Consider the following 16,614-nt stretch of genomic DNA (forward strand, 5'->3'; position numbering starts at 1 on the left):
AGGTTCTCATCGTTAGAAGCAAAAGTTAGAGAAATGTGTTAAAACAATTGCCAGAGATACACTAGAAAAAATGCAGAACACCTCACTCTGGACTCCAACTGGCCTGTTTTTATAGGGACAAGTATGAAGGTCTGCAGGAGAACACCCAGTACTTGCCAGTCATTTCTTACTCACAAACATTTTCCTTGTGCTGGCCAAGGTGTGAATTGCTGATTTCATAAAACCACATGTAATGGTTTTGATCCATGGCTTCCTCAGTAACTAGGTGTAACTAAGGAAGCAGACATCACAAGTATTCCACACGTGTTTTCCACGTAACAGAGGAGGAGTTTAGTTTTCCTTCTTCCGGGGAGCTGGGTGTGGGAGAAGCCTGGATGGTCTGTTCTGTTCTTGTGGTGTTCCTGGCCTGGGACGTGCGTGAGATCATTTCATGCTTGTTCTCCTTTAATTGCATTTGTCTGTTTCATTTATTTAGGTTTGGTTTTGTTTCTTCCTCTTTTCTGGTTAACAAGTTGTTTGGTTTGTTTTTTCCCCTTTTTCCCTTTTCCCTGGGGGGTGGGGTCCTACGTGGTGTGTACACATTGTATATATGTGTTTGCAAATGTCAGGAAAATATAATTCCTTTTTAATTCGGTTCAGTTTCTTTTGAGTTCTTCTCTTTTCAGTTTTTTTCAGTTTTTTTTCCTTTGCTACGGGGACTCAAGGGGGAGGGAGAGGGCAGTCCAGGTTTGGCAAGAAGCTAGGCCAAACCTGCGACACCACAGAAGCAGAGAATCATTTAAATTGGAAAAGACAAGTCCAAATTTGACAAGTCACAATAACCATGACCCTGAGCATGTCTTCTAAATCCCTTAGAAGACTTAACCACGTCCATGGGCATCCTACTCCAATGTTCAATAATCCTTTCAATGGAGAAATTTTCTCTACTATCCAGTCTAAACCGTTCCTGGTGCAACTTGAGGCCATTTCCTCTTCCTGTTGCTTGTTAACTGGAAGAAGATACTGACCCCACCTCACTACAACCTCTTTTCAGCTGCTCCTCATAACATTTGTGCTCCAGACCCTTCCCCAGATCCATTGCCTTTCTCTGGACATGCTCCAGCATGTCAATGTCTTTCTTGTAATGAGGGGCCCAGAACAGAACACAGGATTTTAGGTACAGCCTCACCAGTGCCGAATACAGAGGGACCATCACTGCCCTGGTCCTGCTGTCACACTGTTGCTGGTACAGTCCAGGATGCCATTGCCCTTCTTGGCCACCTGGTCACACTGCTGGCTCATGTTCACCTGCTGTTGACCAGCACTCTCAAGTCCTTTTCTCTCTGGCAGCTTTCCAGCCACTATGCCCAAACTAACCACAGTTCAGAAAGCAGTGGCACAGGCAATCCCTTTCTTCCTTCTCATTTGCTGGGGGAACGGAAAAGGGACAGGGTCACAGCACCATGCAAATGCCTTGATTCCTCCAGCAGTTTGCTATTGGCTGCCCTTGAATTTTCCAGCTTCATTTTTTTTGTCCTCTCAGTATGTTCCACTTCATCAGAGCACAGACTGAGGGCGAGATGAGTTTGCAAGTCAACACACATGATGGTGTACTGGTAAAATAACTTGTAGTGCCTCACCTTGAACACACAGGTTATCCTCCAAGTGACACTGAATCACACTAAAGAACAACTTTGCAATGTAGCACCCATGAGTCTTTAGCAAATAAAATCAGGCCCTTTGGGCACCAGGCCCTGTGTTTTTAAACCACTTTCATTTGGCATAATCTAAGATGGGTTTCCTCTGCTTCTAAATTGCATAGTTGTCCTGTGGGAAGAGAAGAAATCCCTGCTTGCTTCTTCTCCACTAGGCAGCAGTCATTGGACATGCCAGTAATGTGTGGGGAGACACAGCCAACAGGATGCACACTGGACGCTGCTGGGGTGAGGCAGGAGCTTGCCCAGGTGCAAACCACTCTAGAAGGACAGTGACTGCCATGGGTAGTTGCTACTCCAACACAACTTTTCCCTCCAAATATCTATGACCCAGCTAACTTTCCCAAACCATTTCTCTTACCTTTCTTGCACCTCAAAACGTACTTTGTTTCAAGCCATTACAAAGCCAACAAAGAACTAGCTACCTGGCCTATCTTATGATCAAATTTGGTAACTAGTTTTGTGGACATACCCCAAATGTTAGGCTGAAACTAAGCTCTCCTATTAAACCTGCTGTTTGGGACAGCTCATCACCTTAGATTCTCCTCTGGGCTTGTACCCTGAGCTCACTCTGAAATATACAGACCTGGGTGAGATTTGACTCATGCAAACTTTTGAAAATTTAACCTTTTGACTCATTCCTGATTGTAAGTCAGTCTAGAAAGAGCACCATATATTTCAACCATAAAATCCTCCTCTCCTCCTAAGTAGAGGGCACATTAAAAATAAAATGGTTCAGAATTGGATCTTGGCAATTCAAGAGTATCTACTGTTTTCTTGTGACTCTGGCAATTGCTTTCCAAGGAAACCTTTGCAATACAAGAGAATACAAACTAATTTACCATTTCTGAACAGCGTGAGGTTAGCTGTTTTACTGAAACAAACCAGTGTTTATCAAAAGAGCTCAACTGCTATGTGTTATACCAAGACTAGTAAATATGATGTATGATACCATTGATTACCTGAATGCATGTGGGTGCTTAGCACAAGTGCTGAGTGACTGGTGGAAAACTTGATTTGTTAAGCAAATGGCTTGAAAAAATTAAACAACTGGGTGATTTACCTAACAACCTGTCATTTTAGGTACATTTTATTACATTTCTAGTAATTTAATTAATGTCTTGGGGTTTTTTTCTGTTTGGTCATTACTAAGAATTACCCAGAACATACAATCTGCCTCTTCGTTACATGATCCCATGGAGTCTGTAAATCCAGTCAAACCAGGTTACAGGGTTGGGACCTCCACCTACAGGATATCAGTGACATGCAGTGGCAGTGCCTAAGTGGTAAAGGCCTATCTTACCTTTTTTTTCTTTTTTTAAGACTGCAATATGCATTAGGAAATCTGTGCTGTCAAAACTACAGGCTCAAAAATTTCTAGGATTATTTCTTAGCCCTTCATACAGAAGGCATGCAGAAATGCAAGTAAAAATTGTAACCTTGTAAAAAGTTTGCCTTTTGCAGATTTGACTACAGCTACGGAATAATTTTACTCTTAAAGACCATCAAGAAACTTCCCCCTCTCCACTGAAGCAATCCTTTGCCACTAAATCAGATAATCCTGACTTTCATAGGCTACCCAATGCCAGGTTTAGTTTTATGTCCCAGAATACATCACAAATAGCAACCTTCTCTTATAAAGGTTGCCAGTTTTCTTTTACAGCTTTGTATTCCAGATGTGGTTATAAATTTGAATTCCAAGCCATTTGCTGCAACTGCCTTTTTAACATTAACAAAAGAGTAGCAAGGAGAGAAACAAAATAAAAGAAACAAACAGAATAAGCAATGCAAAGTAAAAGGACTCTAATGAAAGCAGTAACTTACTGTAGCTACTTTCACTATCGCTGGCATTAGAAGAAACATGTTCTGCAAGAACAGTACAGCAAATTAAAGAACATAACCAAGCACCACAGAGCTGCAGAAACTTAAAAGAACTGCCACAATCATGCAAAGGTATTTATGCAGAGAAGAAATAAAAACTGTGCAGTGACATCACCTGAAAATGCTCAGATAATTTACAGAGGTAAAATGAAAGCTTTCTCTCTTGTGGCATTTCAGGAAGAGACTATGTGTATTAGGTAGTGATATGTGTCATGTCAAAGCTGTGTCTTTTCCTGATGAGACAGTAAATGATACCTCAGATAATTTAATTTCAATGTATATTATGGTCAACTTGTATCTCACTGGACATCTTGAGTAATTTCATGAAATCTGAGTGTCTACTCATATTTTTCACCATCAGTAATGGGCATCGTTAATCATCATTAATGCATTGAAACTCTTCTTGCTAAACTTCTAAACTTCTAACCTGTGTCTGTCTGTAATCACTGTGCATGATCCCAAAGGGTTAACACTTTAACATGAAAGTGGTTTTGATTTTGATATCAAATATTGTAACTGTATATATTTTACTCTGTCCAATGGAAAGGAAAAGAAAAAAGTCTTTTTCCAGTCATTGTCTAGGCTCAGGATTTGAACTGGAGTATTAAAACCTTCACAAGACCAGACTGGATGAGTGAACAGGAATATAAGAACTACCATGATGGGTCAGTGTTGTGGTTTGTCATGTCAGATGTCCTGTTTCTATTATCATATTCTTGAAAGGAAGGTGTAATCTGTATCATGTAATGTTGCTGTTTCAAAATTATAGTCAGCAGATTATGTATGGTCACTAAGACCACGCTATATGATCGCCAGGAGGTCTGCAGGACCATATTAAACAGTGGTTTTAATAGTATCTCTGGTAGAAATGCTGATTAGTTTGCACCTGGAAGATCATTTGACTTTAAAACTTTTTTGCTGGTCTGGGACATTTGGAAAACAATGGCATAATGGCTACACAGTCTGGGAGCACTTTGGGTTAATGAGAAAGACAGGAGCAGTGCTAAGACCTTCTATTCTCTGCCAGGTGCTGCATTTCCCCCATATGCCAATCTAATAGTTTAGGATTCATTGACTGGGAATAATGGGGCTTCCGGAGCAGCAGAAATGAGAGGGGATGATATCTGACAAAAAAAAATTAATGGAAAACCTTGATCTTGGGCTTAGGAAGAAGCTTAAAAAAATAAACTTACATTTTGAAGAAAACAGCATGTTGACTTCCAGATCTTTCCTAGCAAATTAACAAGTTTTATCTCAAGCTAATATGTATACAGGACACTGAAGAACTTTATTAAAAAAGAAAAAATATCCTTCATAGTAAGAACTGTCATTAAAAATATGTTTGAATTGAATATTAATAAAATGTGGATGGGTGGGAATGTCTATAGGTTTGTCAGTAATTGAAAACTAAGAGCAATATTAATAGAGGAACTAGAGCCTACATAATACCTCTGTGCTATTTTGACCTACGTCAATTTGAAGAATTTAGTTACCTTTCAAATGGTTGGATGTTATGGAGATATGTCTTTGTAAGGACACAGATATTCAGGAGGCTTATCAGATCAAAAGTATTTTCATTTTCTCTAGCAGGGAAGGATCCGCATTTCTTGCTAATGAGCTGCTATGACACTTAAATGATCACAGAATGGTTAAAATTCAGGTGGCAGTGGCATTTGCTGTCTATCACTGACAAAACCAGTCTTGCAGAACTGTTCTTCCTTGTACAAGAGATGAAGCTTTCATCTTTGAATTGTGAGCTATTGCATGGCTTAAAATTAAACCATTAAAATGTCCCTTCAACAAATTAGTCAGAAACAGAATGATCTCCAAAACTGTGTATATGGATGTGCATTCCTGCAATTGAAAAGCACAAACAAAACAGTAGGCAATGCAGCATTAACATTCACATTTTGCTCCAATTAGTGCTTAAGAAAAGGAAGAAGAACTGAGGAAGAAGCAGCCAAACACATGCAAGTGGCATTTTCTTTAAATTATTTAGCTCTGGATACAGAATATAACGTAGTTAAACATGTAGAAATCAGCTTCAAGTATTTCATTCTATACAGTTTTTATGGTCTGAATTTTGAGGAAGGAAAATTGTTTCTGAGCAATGATCTGACACATTAAACATTCTGCAATGCCAAGTCTTGAGACAGGATTGCTGCCTCAGAAAAAGAAATTGATTAAGGTTGCATGACAGAGAATAGGTTGCTAATGGTGAAATGGGTCCAAAATTAGCTTTGAAGAATGCATGGTCTTCTCTAGCCTGCAAATGACTTCTTCCATTAATAACAAATACTAATCTAAAATCCAGCAAAGTAGCAAACACTCCCATGCAAAAAGCTGAAAATGCAGAAGCAACAGCATAATCTAATTTTCTGTTGATCTCCTCAGGATGCGATCATGTTAAAATGTTTAACTTTCCCTTTAGATGGAGAGGGAGGAATTGTTGCTCAAGAGAACAGCCTAGGCAGCAAAACACGCTCTAGGTATGCTACTCTACAGAACTGCCATGATGGGAACAATAACATACTGTCAGAAACAAAAGGAGTTATTACAAAAGAAGTGAAAGTGTCTGCTTGATACACTGTATGTTATTTAATACCGTCATGCAGAACGAAACGATTGAAACATTTTTAATGCATTCACAGCTGGGTAACAAATAAAACTCTTATCTTGTGCATGCTAGGAGTGGAGGGTCCTCAGAGAAGAAACAGAAGCCAAAACAAAACAAAACAAAAAAGGGTTTACAGTGACCATTCCTGGGAACTTACTCAGAGTCTTTGTTCCATAACCGTCGTCACCTAATCCGGGGATGTCCTGCACGGAAGTCCCCAGAGAGAGCAATGAGAAAGGAACAGCCGCAGAAGAGGAAGGAAGAAGTCAGTGGAGTTGAAATGGATACTACCATGACTGACCATGTTGATTGAGCAATCTGGATCCCTGCCTTTTGTTTCTGAAACAAATTTAGACCCATGTTCTATGGGAATTCAGCCAATAAGAGACAGTGACCGTGACACATGCCTTTTGGAGCTGTGAGGAAGAAGGAACAACCAGATAAATAAAGTTACAGAAACTATCCTCACTGGATAAATTTATGAGACAATTATTAAGGAAAAAAGAAGAATATTTGGGCTTAGAACTAGCATACATTTTTAATAACGCCAGTTCTCTATATAATTTAAGTAAGCAGTAAATGCTTGTGAAAGTACACATTCCAAGATCTGATTTAATTCTTTCAGCTGTTAGCATGGTTGCTTCATTTAATTGTTGAACTATCAGTGAAGCTGCCCATGGCAATCCACTTGGAGGATGTCAAAGGCAAAAAAAGATGTTAGAACAGACCTTTTGAAAAGTAATATTTTAGTTTAGTATCGTGAAAGAAATAAAATTTGCCTTATTTTGAGCCGACTGTGATCTGGGAATATTTCTGAGAGACAAGTTTGGATTTATGATAGGTACCACAACCATTTTGAGGAGCCACATTTGCGCTTCCAAAAGTTAAGGTCACTACTTTATTCTTCTGAAAATGGTATTTCCAGGAATGGAAGGACTGGCTGGATCCAAACTGCAGTCATACATTGGTCACAGTAGTAATACCTCTCCTGCCTGCCTACGACAGATTTTGCCTAGATGTGTGGGATACTGGTATCATGCGTGTCACCCATTTTATGTGCTGCTGCATGTGACATCGTCTCCAAGAGGTTACTTACGTTCTGGATCACTTGTTTCCTGCTCACTCTGCTCCTTGCTCTTGTAGAATGGGAATTTTCGTGAAAAGATGAAGTTCTTTTTACGCTTGTCATTGAATGACTGTGAAGGAGAAAAGGCATGGGGCAAAAACAGGGACGTCTAATTGTTGTCACACTCATGCTGACAAAACAACTAGTTTGTAAAAGTGGAGAGAACTGTAGTGACTCAAATCAGTACAACACAAGTGGCTGCAAGAATCAGAGCTGGTTGTGGTGAGATCTGCAGGCTGAAGGGAAAGCCCCTGGAGACTGGATTGATTTGATTCCAGAGCTCTCAAGCCATAATCTTCAGTTCCTTACTTGGAAACTATCGTGTTTGGCTTGTTCAGATGAAGCACTACAGACAGTTCAGCATGCTTTGAGATTAAGCTACGCATCTTTAATCATAGCAGACTGTCCACAGAATTAATTAACTAGCTGAAAAGAACAGGCTGTAAAGTAGCCCTTTGATTTGCTTATAGTATGTAGAATCAGCTTCGTGCCAATAAAAATAAAAGATTCTTTACTGGTAGCTTCTGTTGATTACATGATTTTCTTATTTGAGCACTTAACTGACAGCTTCTTAAGTGTGTTTTAATGCTTTTTTTGGGCGTAATTAAAAAAATGGATAATTTCGTTTTATTTTATACACATATATTTTACTCATTAGATTCCTCTGTATATACCTTTATGTGATTTAGAAATGGAATTCTGCTGATAAGCAGTATTTCATTGCATGTTGAGCAACATATATTGATTTAATTCTTCGAATGAGGAATTAATATGAAAGAAATTGGAGATTTTTTACACAATAAATTTTTTTACTTCACAGACAATTGCAAGGTCTTACAGCACTGTCCTATGTAAAAGCAGGATATGCCTAACAGGGACATTTATTTCAGATACTAAATGAGGCATAGGGTCCCTATACAATCAATTGAAAGAAGCTGGCATTTCTAGAGGGCACCTATGCAGAGCTGCAGATAGTGTTTGTCTGAAGTGATCTGTGTTGTCAGTCAATGTCCTATAGTGTGTCTTACACTGAACATATAAAATGCACAGACACAGGACTTTGCAAATGATCACCTCCAACAGAGCAGAGACTTCCTTAAATCATTTAAATGACCAATCTCACGTGTTTGTCATTGCTTGAACTGAATATAACCAATGTTTGGCTTCAATTCTGATATGGCATATATTTAGAGTCTCAGAACATAATTTATTTTCTTACATTTTGGAAGCACAGTATAATATGCAGTTTAAAATACGTATTTCTGAAAGATATGTACTCAAAATCTCCATTAAAATAGTTGTATACTCGTGTCACAAAAGTTTCATGCCACTTTTACGTTTCAAGCATATTTAAAGTTTAGTAACTGAAAACAAAGGAAAAATGCACATGTAGAATAAATGATCCATGAAAACCTCTCAGATTATGTAAACATTCAATGTGAAATTAATGTGGAGGTCATGCACAAATAATCCAGACAGCATGCAACTTCAAAACAAAGCAAATATGAAAGCCAGAGGAAAAAAAAAGTGCATGAAGGATTAAAGTAATCTGTGGATGAAAGGAGGACTGACATGCACATTACATCACTTTAATGACCTATAGGATATAATTAAATTAAAATGTGTTTTCTGTGATAATTTCTTTTATTTTTCCAAAGAAAGGAATGTAGCATGTTAAAATTTCTGTTTGTGAAAATGTTGTCTGTCACAATTCATCTGAATTTGACATAGTATTACTATTGGCATTACACTTTTAAAGAGAAAAATATATAGAAAAATTAACACCTCAAAAAGCAAAGGGGGTTTAAAATGACAATCACTTCATTACAGAATGCCATTTCACTTTGGAATTCAAGAGAATGATATCAAAATGATAAATAAATATACTGTGTTTCACAGAGATTATATGAAAAATAACATATATTCTTTTTCAATTTTTTTCCCCAACAGTCTAAAGTAAAAACATTAGAAAGTACATTTTCACCAGAAAACCATATATTTTTTCACACTTATGCATGATTTAACAGCGTATCCCAACTTAGACAGATATACTGTAGTGTTATAGAAACTTTTTCTCCTTTTGAAGTTTCAAGTACTTGGTTGCTTTTTTAATATGATGTTCCATTTTAATTTGGATGGTCAAATCTGGTAATTCATAGCAGGTGACTATTATGTGCAAGTATGTCACTGCATTTACACCTGTAAAAAGCCTTGTTCCTCAAATAAAGCCGACTCTATTTATATTAGTATCCGCAACAAAATGTGTTTATGCATGTGGTAATATTTCTACAGATTAAAAAATGTGTATATTCATGTTAATGATCATATATACTATCATAGTGTAGTCAGAGGATTTATATTTAAAACTGTAAACTCTTATAAAACACTAAAATTGGTCTGATTCTGAAAACTTATAAAAATAACTGGTCCTTGGTATTAACTGAATGGGCTTACCAAGTGTTTATTTTCTGGTACATTAAGTGAATGTTTCCTCACAAGAAACCAAAGACAGGAGCCTTGACTTTGGTTTTGTATGCAATATAAATAGGATTGAACTCTGTGGATTGGTCTCCACCTTAAGGATACAAAATCCTGCAGGCACCCATCAAAATGCTTCTTACAGATATATCACAATTTATATCGCTAATATATAGAGACAAGGGGCTTGGCAAAGAGAGAAGAGGGAGTCATACAGGATAAAAACATATTTTTAATTCACACACTGTGTTAATTCCAGATTTTGCTCCATTGGTGGAGAAGTAGAGACCAACACTGAGTGTGTATTTTCTTTTTTAAAGAAAGGATAATGCATATGAGGAATTGTGGCAAGGTTAAACTGCAAAACCCAGATGTGTGGCTCGGCTTCGCGAATGAAGATTTGGGAAGGGCTGTCCCCACGTGGGTGTGCCCTTCCAGCCTGCGCAGTGGATTTTAGGTGAGGCTCAGCGTGCGCAGAACTGGCCCCACCGTTTCAGTCCTGAGGTTCATCTGCCACAGCCGAGCGAGCTTGGACAGTGACATTGAAGTCCTCAGGACTAGAACCTACAGCACCCGGCATTTCCCAGGAGGTCTCCCATCCAAGTACTAATCCGGGGCTGACCCTGCTTAGCTTCCGAGATCTGATAGGATCAGATGTCAGGGAGGCATTTAACTGCCTATAAAACCCAGATGTATGTTTGAGAAATTTTACTTCTATACAATGGAAAATTTGAGATCTTTCAAACACTCTGGAGCCATAGGCTCCCTATGCTTCTTGAAAGCTGGGAAACAGACGTAGGATAAAGGAGACAGAGGTATTTGCCTACATCTCTCCACCTGATGCAAAAGTTGTAAGCAACTGGAATTGAAACTGTTACAGTAATCATGGCTTGATTCAACAACATTTATACAGGCAGAGTTTCTGAAAGTCAGTGAAAAAGTGCCTGAAGATGGATTCCTGTATAAGTCACAAGTCTGTTGCCATGAATGCTGTAAAAACCTGTAATGGGAAATGACTCAGGCATTTCAGACACAGTGAAAAACCTGCACAATAGATTACTTTCATATGTCACTGCCCTCAGTTCTCACAGATTACCATTAACTTAGGAACTGGCATTAGCAGTCAGTTTGAGTAGACAAGTGCCAAAGACTAAAAAGTAAATGACATTTTCAAGTACTGTTTGACAACAGAACAGTGACATCATTCATAAAATCTGAATTGTGATGAAAAAGAGTTTCTTCTCAGAAAAAAAGGTGGAAAAAATCTTTCACCAATGTCTGGCTTGAATTCTTATTTGATACTACTTAGGCATAGACTGTATTTTGAAGAAGCCAAGGAAAATTATTGTGATATGCACTCTTGCTTGACCATGTATCCCCACATGTCCCCAGTTATGTAAGCCTGGATTGCACACACCAACCTCCCCTGGTTGTGACAGACATTAAACTACTTTGTGTTTCTTCTCAGGAACTTACTCCAGTACTTTTTTGTGTCAACAACAGTTTTGTATTCTATGTGCTTTTCCCCAGGCACAACAGCCATATACATGTTACTCATCAGCTAATAGGATAGTGGTTTGTAAAGCAAATTTTCATGTAACATTAAATAAACAATACAATTTTGAAATTTGCTTTATAGCTTTAAACACCACAAAAAAACTGTCTCAGCGATTTGATAGTGGCACCATACTGTGATAGGCAACTACATTGTTGTTTACTTTAAGCTTCTTTGCAAATTTTTCAGTTTTAAAAATGTGCTCTTGACAGAGGTTGTCCTCTATATGTTTGCAGAAGAGTCTAATATGTTGGGGAAAGATTTTTTATGTTTCTCTAGCAGCAACTCGATCTCTTAAAAGCCTATAAACTCCCAACTACTTTGGAATGCTTTCTTCTGGTATTTCATTCAACCAAGACTAATCCTCAGTCATGGGCTGGGAACCAGTGTTCAGGGATCACCTGAGAGAAAGCTGTTCCAGAGCAGTGGCTGTGAAATTCGTTTTTACAGGGTGTAGATGAATTTCACATACTATCTATTTTTAGGCAGATTTGAGCTATGCTTTAACCTAGTTTCTATGTATGTCAGTTTTGTTCCAAGAGTGGTCTAGTAGTGTATATGAGAAATTAATTTTACTGCTACTCATCTGCCATGTGGAGTTTTTTTATTATTATTTTCCTTTAATACTTGGTTTTCGCCCAAGTTAAATGAAAAGCCCTTACACAGCATTCTACAAAAATCTTACAAAATTTATTATCAACAGTGTGTGTCTGCAATCCTTTTCTCTATATTTAATTGATGCCTTTTGTCTGACGGACATTCTTTTACTGATTTGAACACTGATTTTAATAAAGGTTTGGGTACTCAAAAACTCTTAAACCCCTACATTTTAGATCTCTCTCATCATACCAGAAAGCTGCACTGACACAAGAGAGAAGACTTTTGTACTGTAGCAGATTCTCAGTGCTATTTATCCTTTCAAATATATCTGCTTTTATAGTAGGCTTTTTCATCTGGCAATCCCAAGCACATGATGAATTTGAAGTTGCCAGGACAAATTTGAGAAGGGAATCCTGTGTAAGTCTATTTGCTTTATGTGAGAAGCAGTTGCAGATAGCATGGTCTGAGGGACAGGGATCGAAACTCCCTTTGGCACATTCTGACTCACTGTCCCATCTGCAATACCCGGACCATGGCACTGACCTCCTAAAGTCACTTTGCCTACACTATGACCTGGTGGACACTATTGATAAGGCCATGGTATTTTCTTTTATGAAGAATGAAGTATACTGATGTTAGATGATTTGATCAAGTCTAGAGGAAAGCTAATGCTATTGAGCCATTCTTGCTTTACTGGTGTAACCACAAACTTGGCCATGGACTGGGTTCACACAGAGAAGGCACTTCACAATGTCTGTGCAGACATGCAGAAGGTAAGCTTAAGGAGTTGTTAGTGGTTAGTAAGCCTGTTTGTATGGTGACCACATTGGATATTCTTTAAGACATAGATGTTTCATTCTCAGACTGAACACACAGTTATATGCTGGCAAGCAACAGTTGCCAACTTCCCTATGTCTTTTTATGAGATGCAAGGGGAAGGGCATCCCTAGTCTGTTAAATTCAGCCTTAAATTTTCTTAGATGCTTCAAGTGTTGGGAAAAAAAATGCCTGGGCTACAGTAATTCTTTATTGGATTTTTACACCATGATCTCTTTCGATAAGTGAGAACAAACTGGGTGAAAAGAAGCTTAGATGAAGATAACTCTGCATGATTAGTTTTCCTGTGAAGCTGCAGGGAGATTTGTGTACTGGCAATCCAAAAAGAAAAAGTACAAGCCTGATTAAAAACTCCATGCTGTAGAGCTTCTCCAGACAAGAGTAGTGTGGCTTATTATTTATGAATATGAAATTTTAATAATCTGTTCTTATGACTGACTTATTGCCACTTGTCAGCCAGCAACTCAATTTTAATTTCTAACAAAACAACAGCTGAAAATAACACAAACTACCAGGGGAACAGAAGGATGAATAGAATTTCAAGAAGGCATGTAAAAATAGTATTTCCAGTTCTGCAAACATGTATTTAAATTGGTGCATGGTATGAAGGGAGTACTCATCTATGTTAACTTGCATGGCATTGTTGTTATCAGGATTGAAACATCAGCATCAAAACTTGCATAGATGACAGCCAAGGTCATTTACACGTATCTGAAGGTTGTACACAAAGATAGTGGGAAGGAATTGTTCAAAAAGCAGCACTGAAATGAATAGTGTGAAAATAAGAAAGCTCCTTGACAGTGAAATCAATTTGGATGCAGAATAATCTGCCCCAAGGGAGTGAAAAAGCCTAGATAATTTTTTCACCTTTAAGACAAATCTGCTAGTCTTAAGTACTGTGGGGAATAACACCGCAGTGCCTGGAGAGAAGGAGGTGGTGAAAGGAAAAGAACGAAACAGCAAGCCTCTCCCAGCTCTAACATCTCTGTTTCTGTGAGGAGATGCTCACAGACTCAGCCATCACAGAGTCGTGCTGCAGTCCAGTGTGGGCTTGGACCTCACCGTGCTCACTGGAGCCATATGGGCAGTGTAAAGGTCCTCCTCTCTTTCCTCAAGTCTCTTAACTGGAGTCAGAAATTGTATTGGATGTTTGGCAATGCTGTCCCAAATGCTCCTCTACTCTGTCCAGTACTTTTTCCCCAAAAGTAACTTTCCCTGTTAGAGCTGATGTATGTCATCAGCTACTGATTCCACTAATAAATCTTTGCACATGTGAACCTGTCCCAGCATCCTTTGTGTGACAATGATGTTGAAAGAGCTCCAGAGATCAACAGTAGAATTGGTGTGCACTTGGCAAAATTCTAGGAGTGCCTGATCACCAGGCCAGACCTGCAGGTTTTCCTATGGTATACTGTAGGACTTTTACTCACTTGATCTTCATTACTCACTTTTGATCAGGTATTTTCTTAAATCTTTTTCATAACTCTGATTCCCATTAACTGCTGGTGTTTCTTTAGGTTTTAAAATGAAATTGAAATAATGTAACAAAGACACAGAAGGTCTTGGTTTTCTGTGCTATAAAATCCCCCAAATTACTCCTTTATCATCACTTTTTGTGGAATAATTTATGCAATCAAGTGCTATGCCCTTGTGCAAGCACAAACTACTGCATTAAATGGACCATTGTATAAAAATAAGTTGCATAAAGACCTTTATTCCTCTTATTTTGTGAAGAAGTAGTGGAGAAAGATTTAAAATACCTACATGCTTTCAAACTACTTAAGGGAAGATAATTGGATAAGATAATCTTTTGAAATTCCCTTTTGAGTCAGAGTATTTGTACTCCCAGGTGACTGCTGTAGCAAGTTGAATTATGGCAAAGGTCTGGCTCAGGATTCACACCTGTGAATCATACCAGGCTCATGGTTTTCATTTAAGGTATTGATTTATTTAGGCTTTATGGTTAAAGTTATAATAAATAAAGGCAATGGCAAACAAAACCAAAGCCAATCTCTAAGAGACTGGTTTGAGGTCTGTGTAGGAGGTGAAGCTCCTCCATCTTCCAGTGATGAATCTCACATGACCAGTCTCCCAGTCAGCTTATCAAGTTAGAAGGACTTTCTTTGATCCAGGTTGGCAGTTCCTGTGTCCCTATAACCTTCCAAACATGCCCTGTGAGTCACTAAGTCAATCATCACTGAGGTGATTAAATATAAGTGAGCCAGAAAGGAAGACGTGAAATACAGAATGTGTCTCTTCTGGATGAGTGTTAACACTTAACTAAACACTTCTGGAACTTTGTGTAAAATCTTACTAGAAGAAATCTTTGTTCTCTTTCAAACCCTTTGACATCCCTATTGCCAATACTGTAAATTTGTCTTTTCAACTAATTTTTTAGAAGAAAAGCAAAATAACTATGGCATTATCTATACATATATGCAAATTTCCTACCATTTAATTCAGGGTATTACACAGCAAGTTACAAGAATAGCACACACACAAAGTTAAACTCAGCACAAATTTCTGCTGGAACAGCTTAGAAGAAAAACAATTAACTCTCAGCTGTAAACTTTGGTATTTTACCTGTGCTAGCAAATTTACATGCTGTTATATTTAATCTGTGACCGATTTAAACGTTGCTATGTATGTTTATGTCAGTGACTCTCCTCAGCAATTCTCTTACCTAAGCAGGGATGGCAAAAACATCTAGTGGGAGAGAAAAAGCAGATATTACAGTCCCTAATATTATGGCCATCTAAGAAACGGTATGACCCTATAAATAAAACTCCACACAAGTATCAGGATAAAAAAGCTGTAAAGTCTAAAAATTAAATGTATTTGTATTGATAATTAATTAAAAATTACTCTATTATTATTTTCTTTCACTGACAAGCTGCCAATAGGCAGAAATATTTTTCATCATTTGGATAAATTCAACCACAAATCCTTTATTTCTGTTTCTACTCTACTCCATTATGCTTACAAATTGCAGATATTTAGAATTTGTACTACTCAATAAAATGAAAAATGGAAAAGAGACCCAAAGATTTTTACTTCAGTAATTCTTTTCAAATTGAAATAAATTCTTTCAAATATTTCTATTGGATTTTTCAAAGAGTGCTATGGAAACGTATTTCTTCATCTCAGCTGAGTAAAAGCCTCAAATTTGATCTGATAGCATTTTTAATAATTTCAAAAAATATTTCACTTTTTAAAAAAACCAGATTCCTTAAGGCATACCAGTTCCCTGCCAGAGTTAACACTGCTACCATGACATAAATTAAAACTGAAGACTCACTTGTTTTCCTTTATTTTTGACTGTGACCTGGGACCAACAGGGATTATTATTAAATTACTGCATGTCTCTGTGGAGTGCCTCGAGATGTCCTGGAGCAATGAGACACTGTACAGTAAAATTTCCCTGGCTATGTGCTGTTTTATATTTAAATTTCATTTGATTACTTCGGCACATGAGTGAAGTTGATGCTGATGACAGCAGTATTTCTAATGTACCTTTGAGAAATGCTGAGTAGAAAGTGTTCAGCTCAAGGAGAATGGTCACGACAGTCCAATAATGCAGGCTCGGGTCAGTCCAAAAGTGGAGCCAGGATTTACTGCCTGGCATCAGCTCCAGCTATCATGAAGCATGAAGACAGAGTTGTGGAGGATATGAAAATGCATGAAAGAGCAAGGGGAGCTTGACAAATGAGATCCAGCCTTTCCTCTGATATGGGGAGAAGTTGTCTTCTCCCAGAAACAAGCTGTTCCACAAACAGGAACGATGTTGAGATCTGATGCTTCTATGACACCCAATGCTACCTCTGTT

At 38.0% G+C, this 16,614-nt stretch overlaps 1 protein-coding gene across 23 annotated transcripts in view; it reads right to left on the reverse strand.

The window, feature by feature from the left end:
* The window catches only part of DLG2 (discs large MAGUK scaffold protein 2), a 1,023,852-nt gene that overhangs the window by 19,214 nt on the left and 988,024 nt on the right, over window positions 1-16,614 (reverse strand). For 17 of the 23 annotated variants that reach the window (XM_071556365.1, XM_071556356.1, XM_071556345.1 and 14 more), the window contains one exon: window positions 7,289-7,388. In XM_071556365.1, coding sequence (XP_071412466.1) covers window positions 7,289-7,388 — 100 coding nt within the window. Of the gene's footprint in view, window positions 1-6,349; window positions 6,396-7,288; window positions 7,389-16,614 lie in introns of all 23 variants that reach the window. The other 6 variants (XM_071556374.1, XM_071556416.1, XM_071556485.1 and 3 more) reach the window with 1 other exon arrangement.

This window comes from Pithys albifrons, chromosome 1 (assembly GCF_047495875.1).
Source record: "Pithys albifrons albifrons isolate INPA30051 chromosome 1, PitAlb_v1, whole genome shotgun sequence".
NCBI lineage: Eukaryota > Metazoa > Chordata > Aves > Passeriformes > Thamnophilidae > Pithys > Pithys albifrons.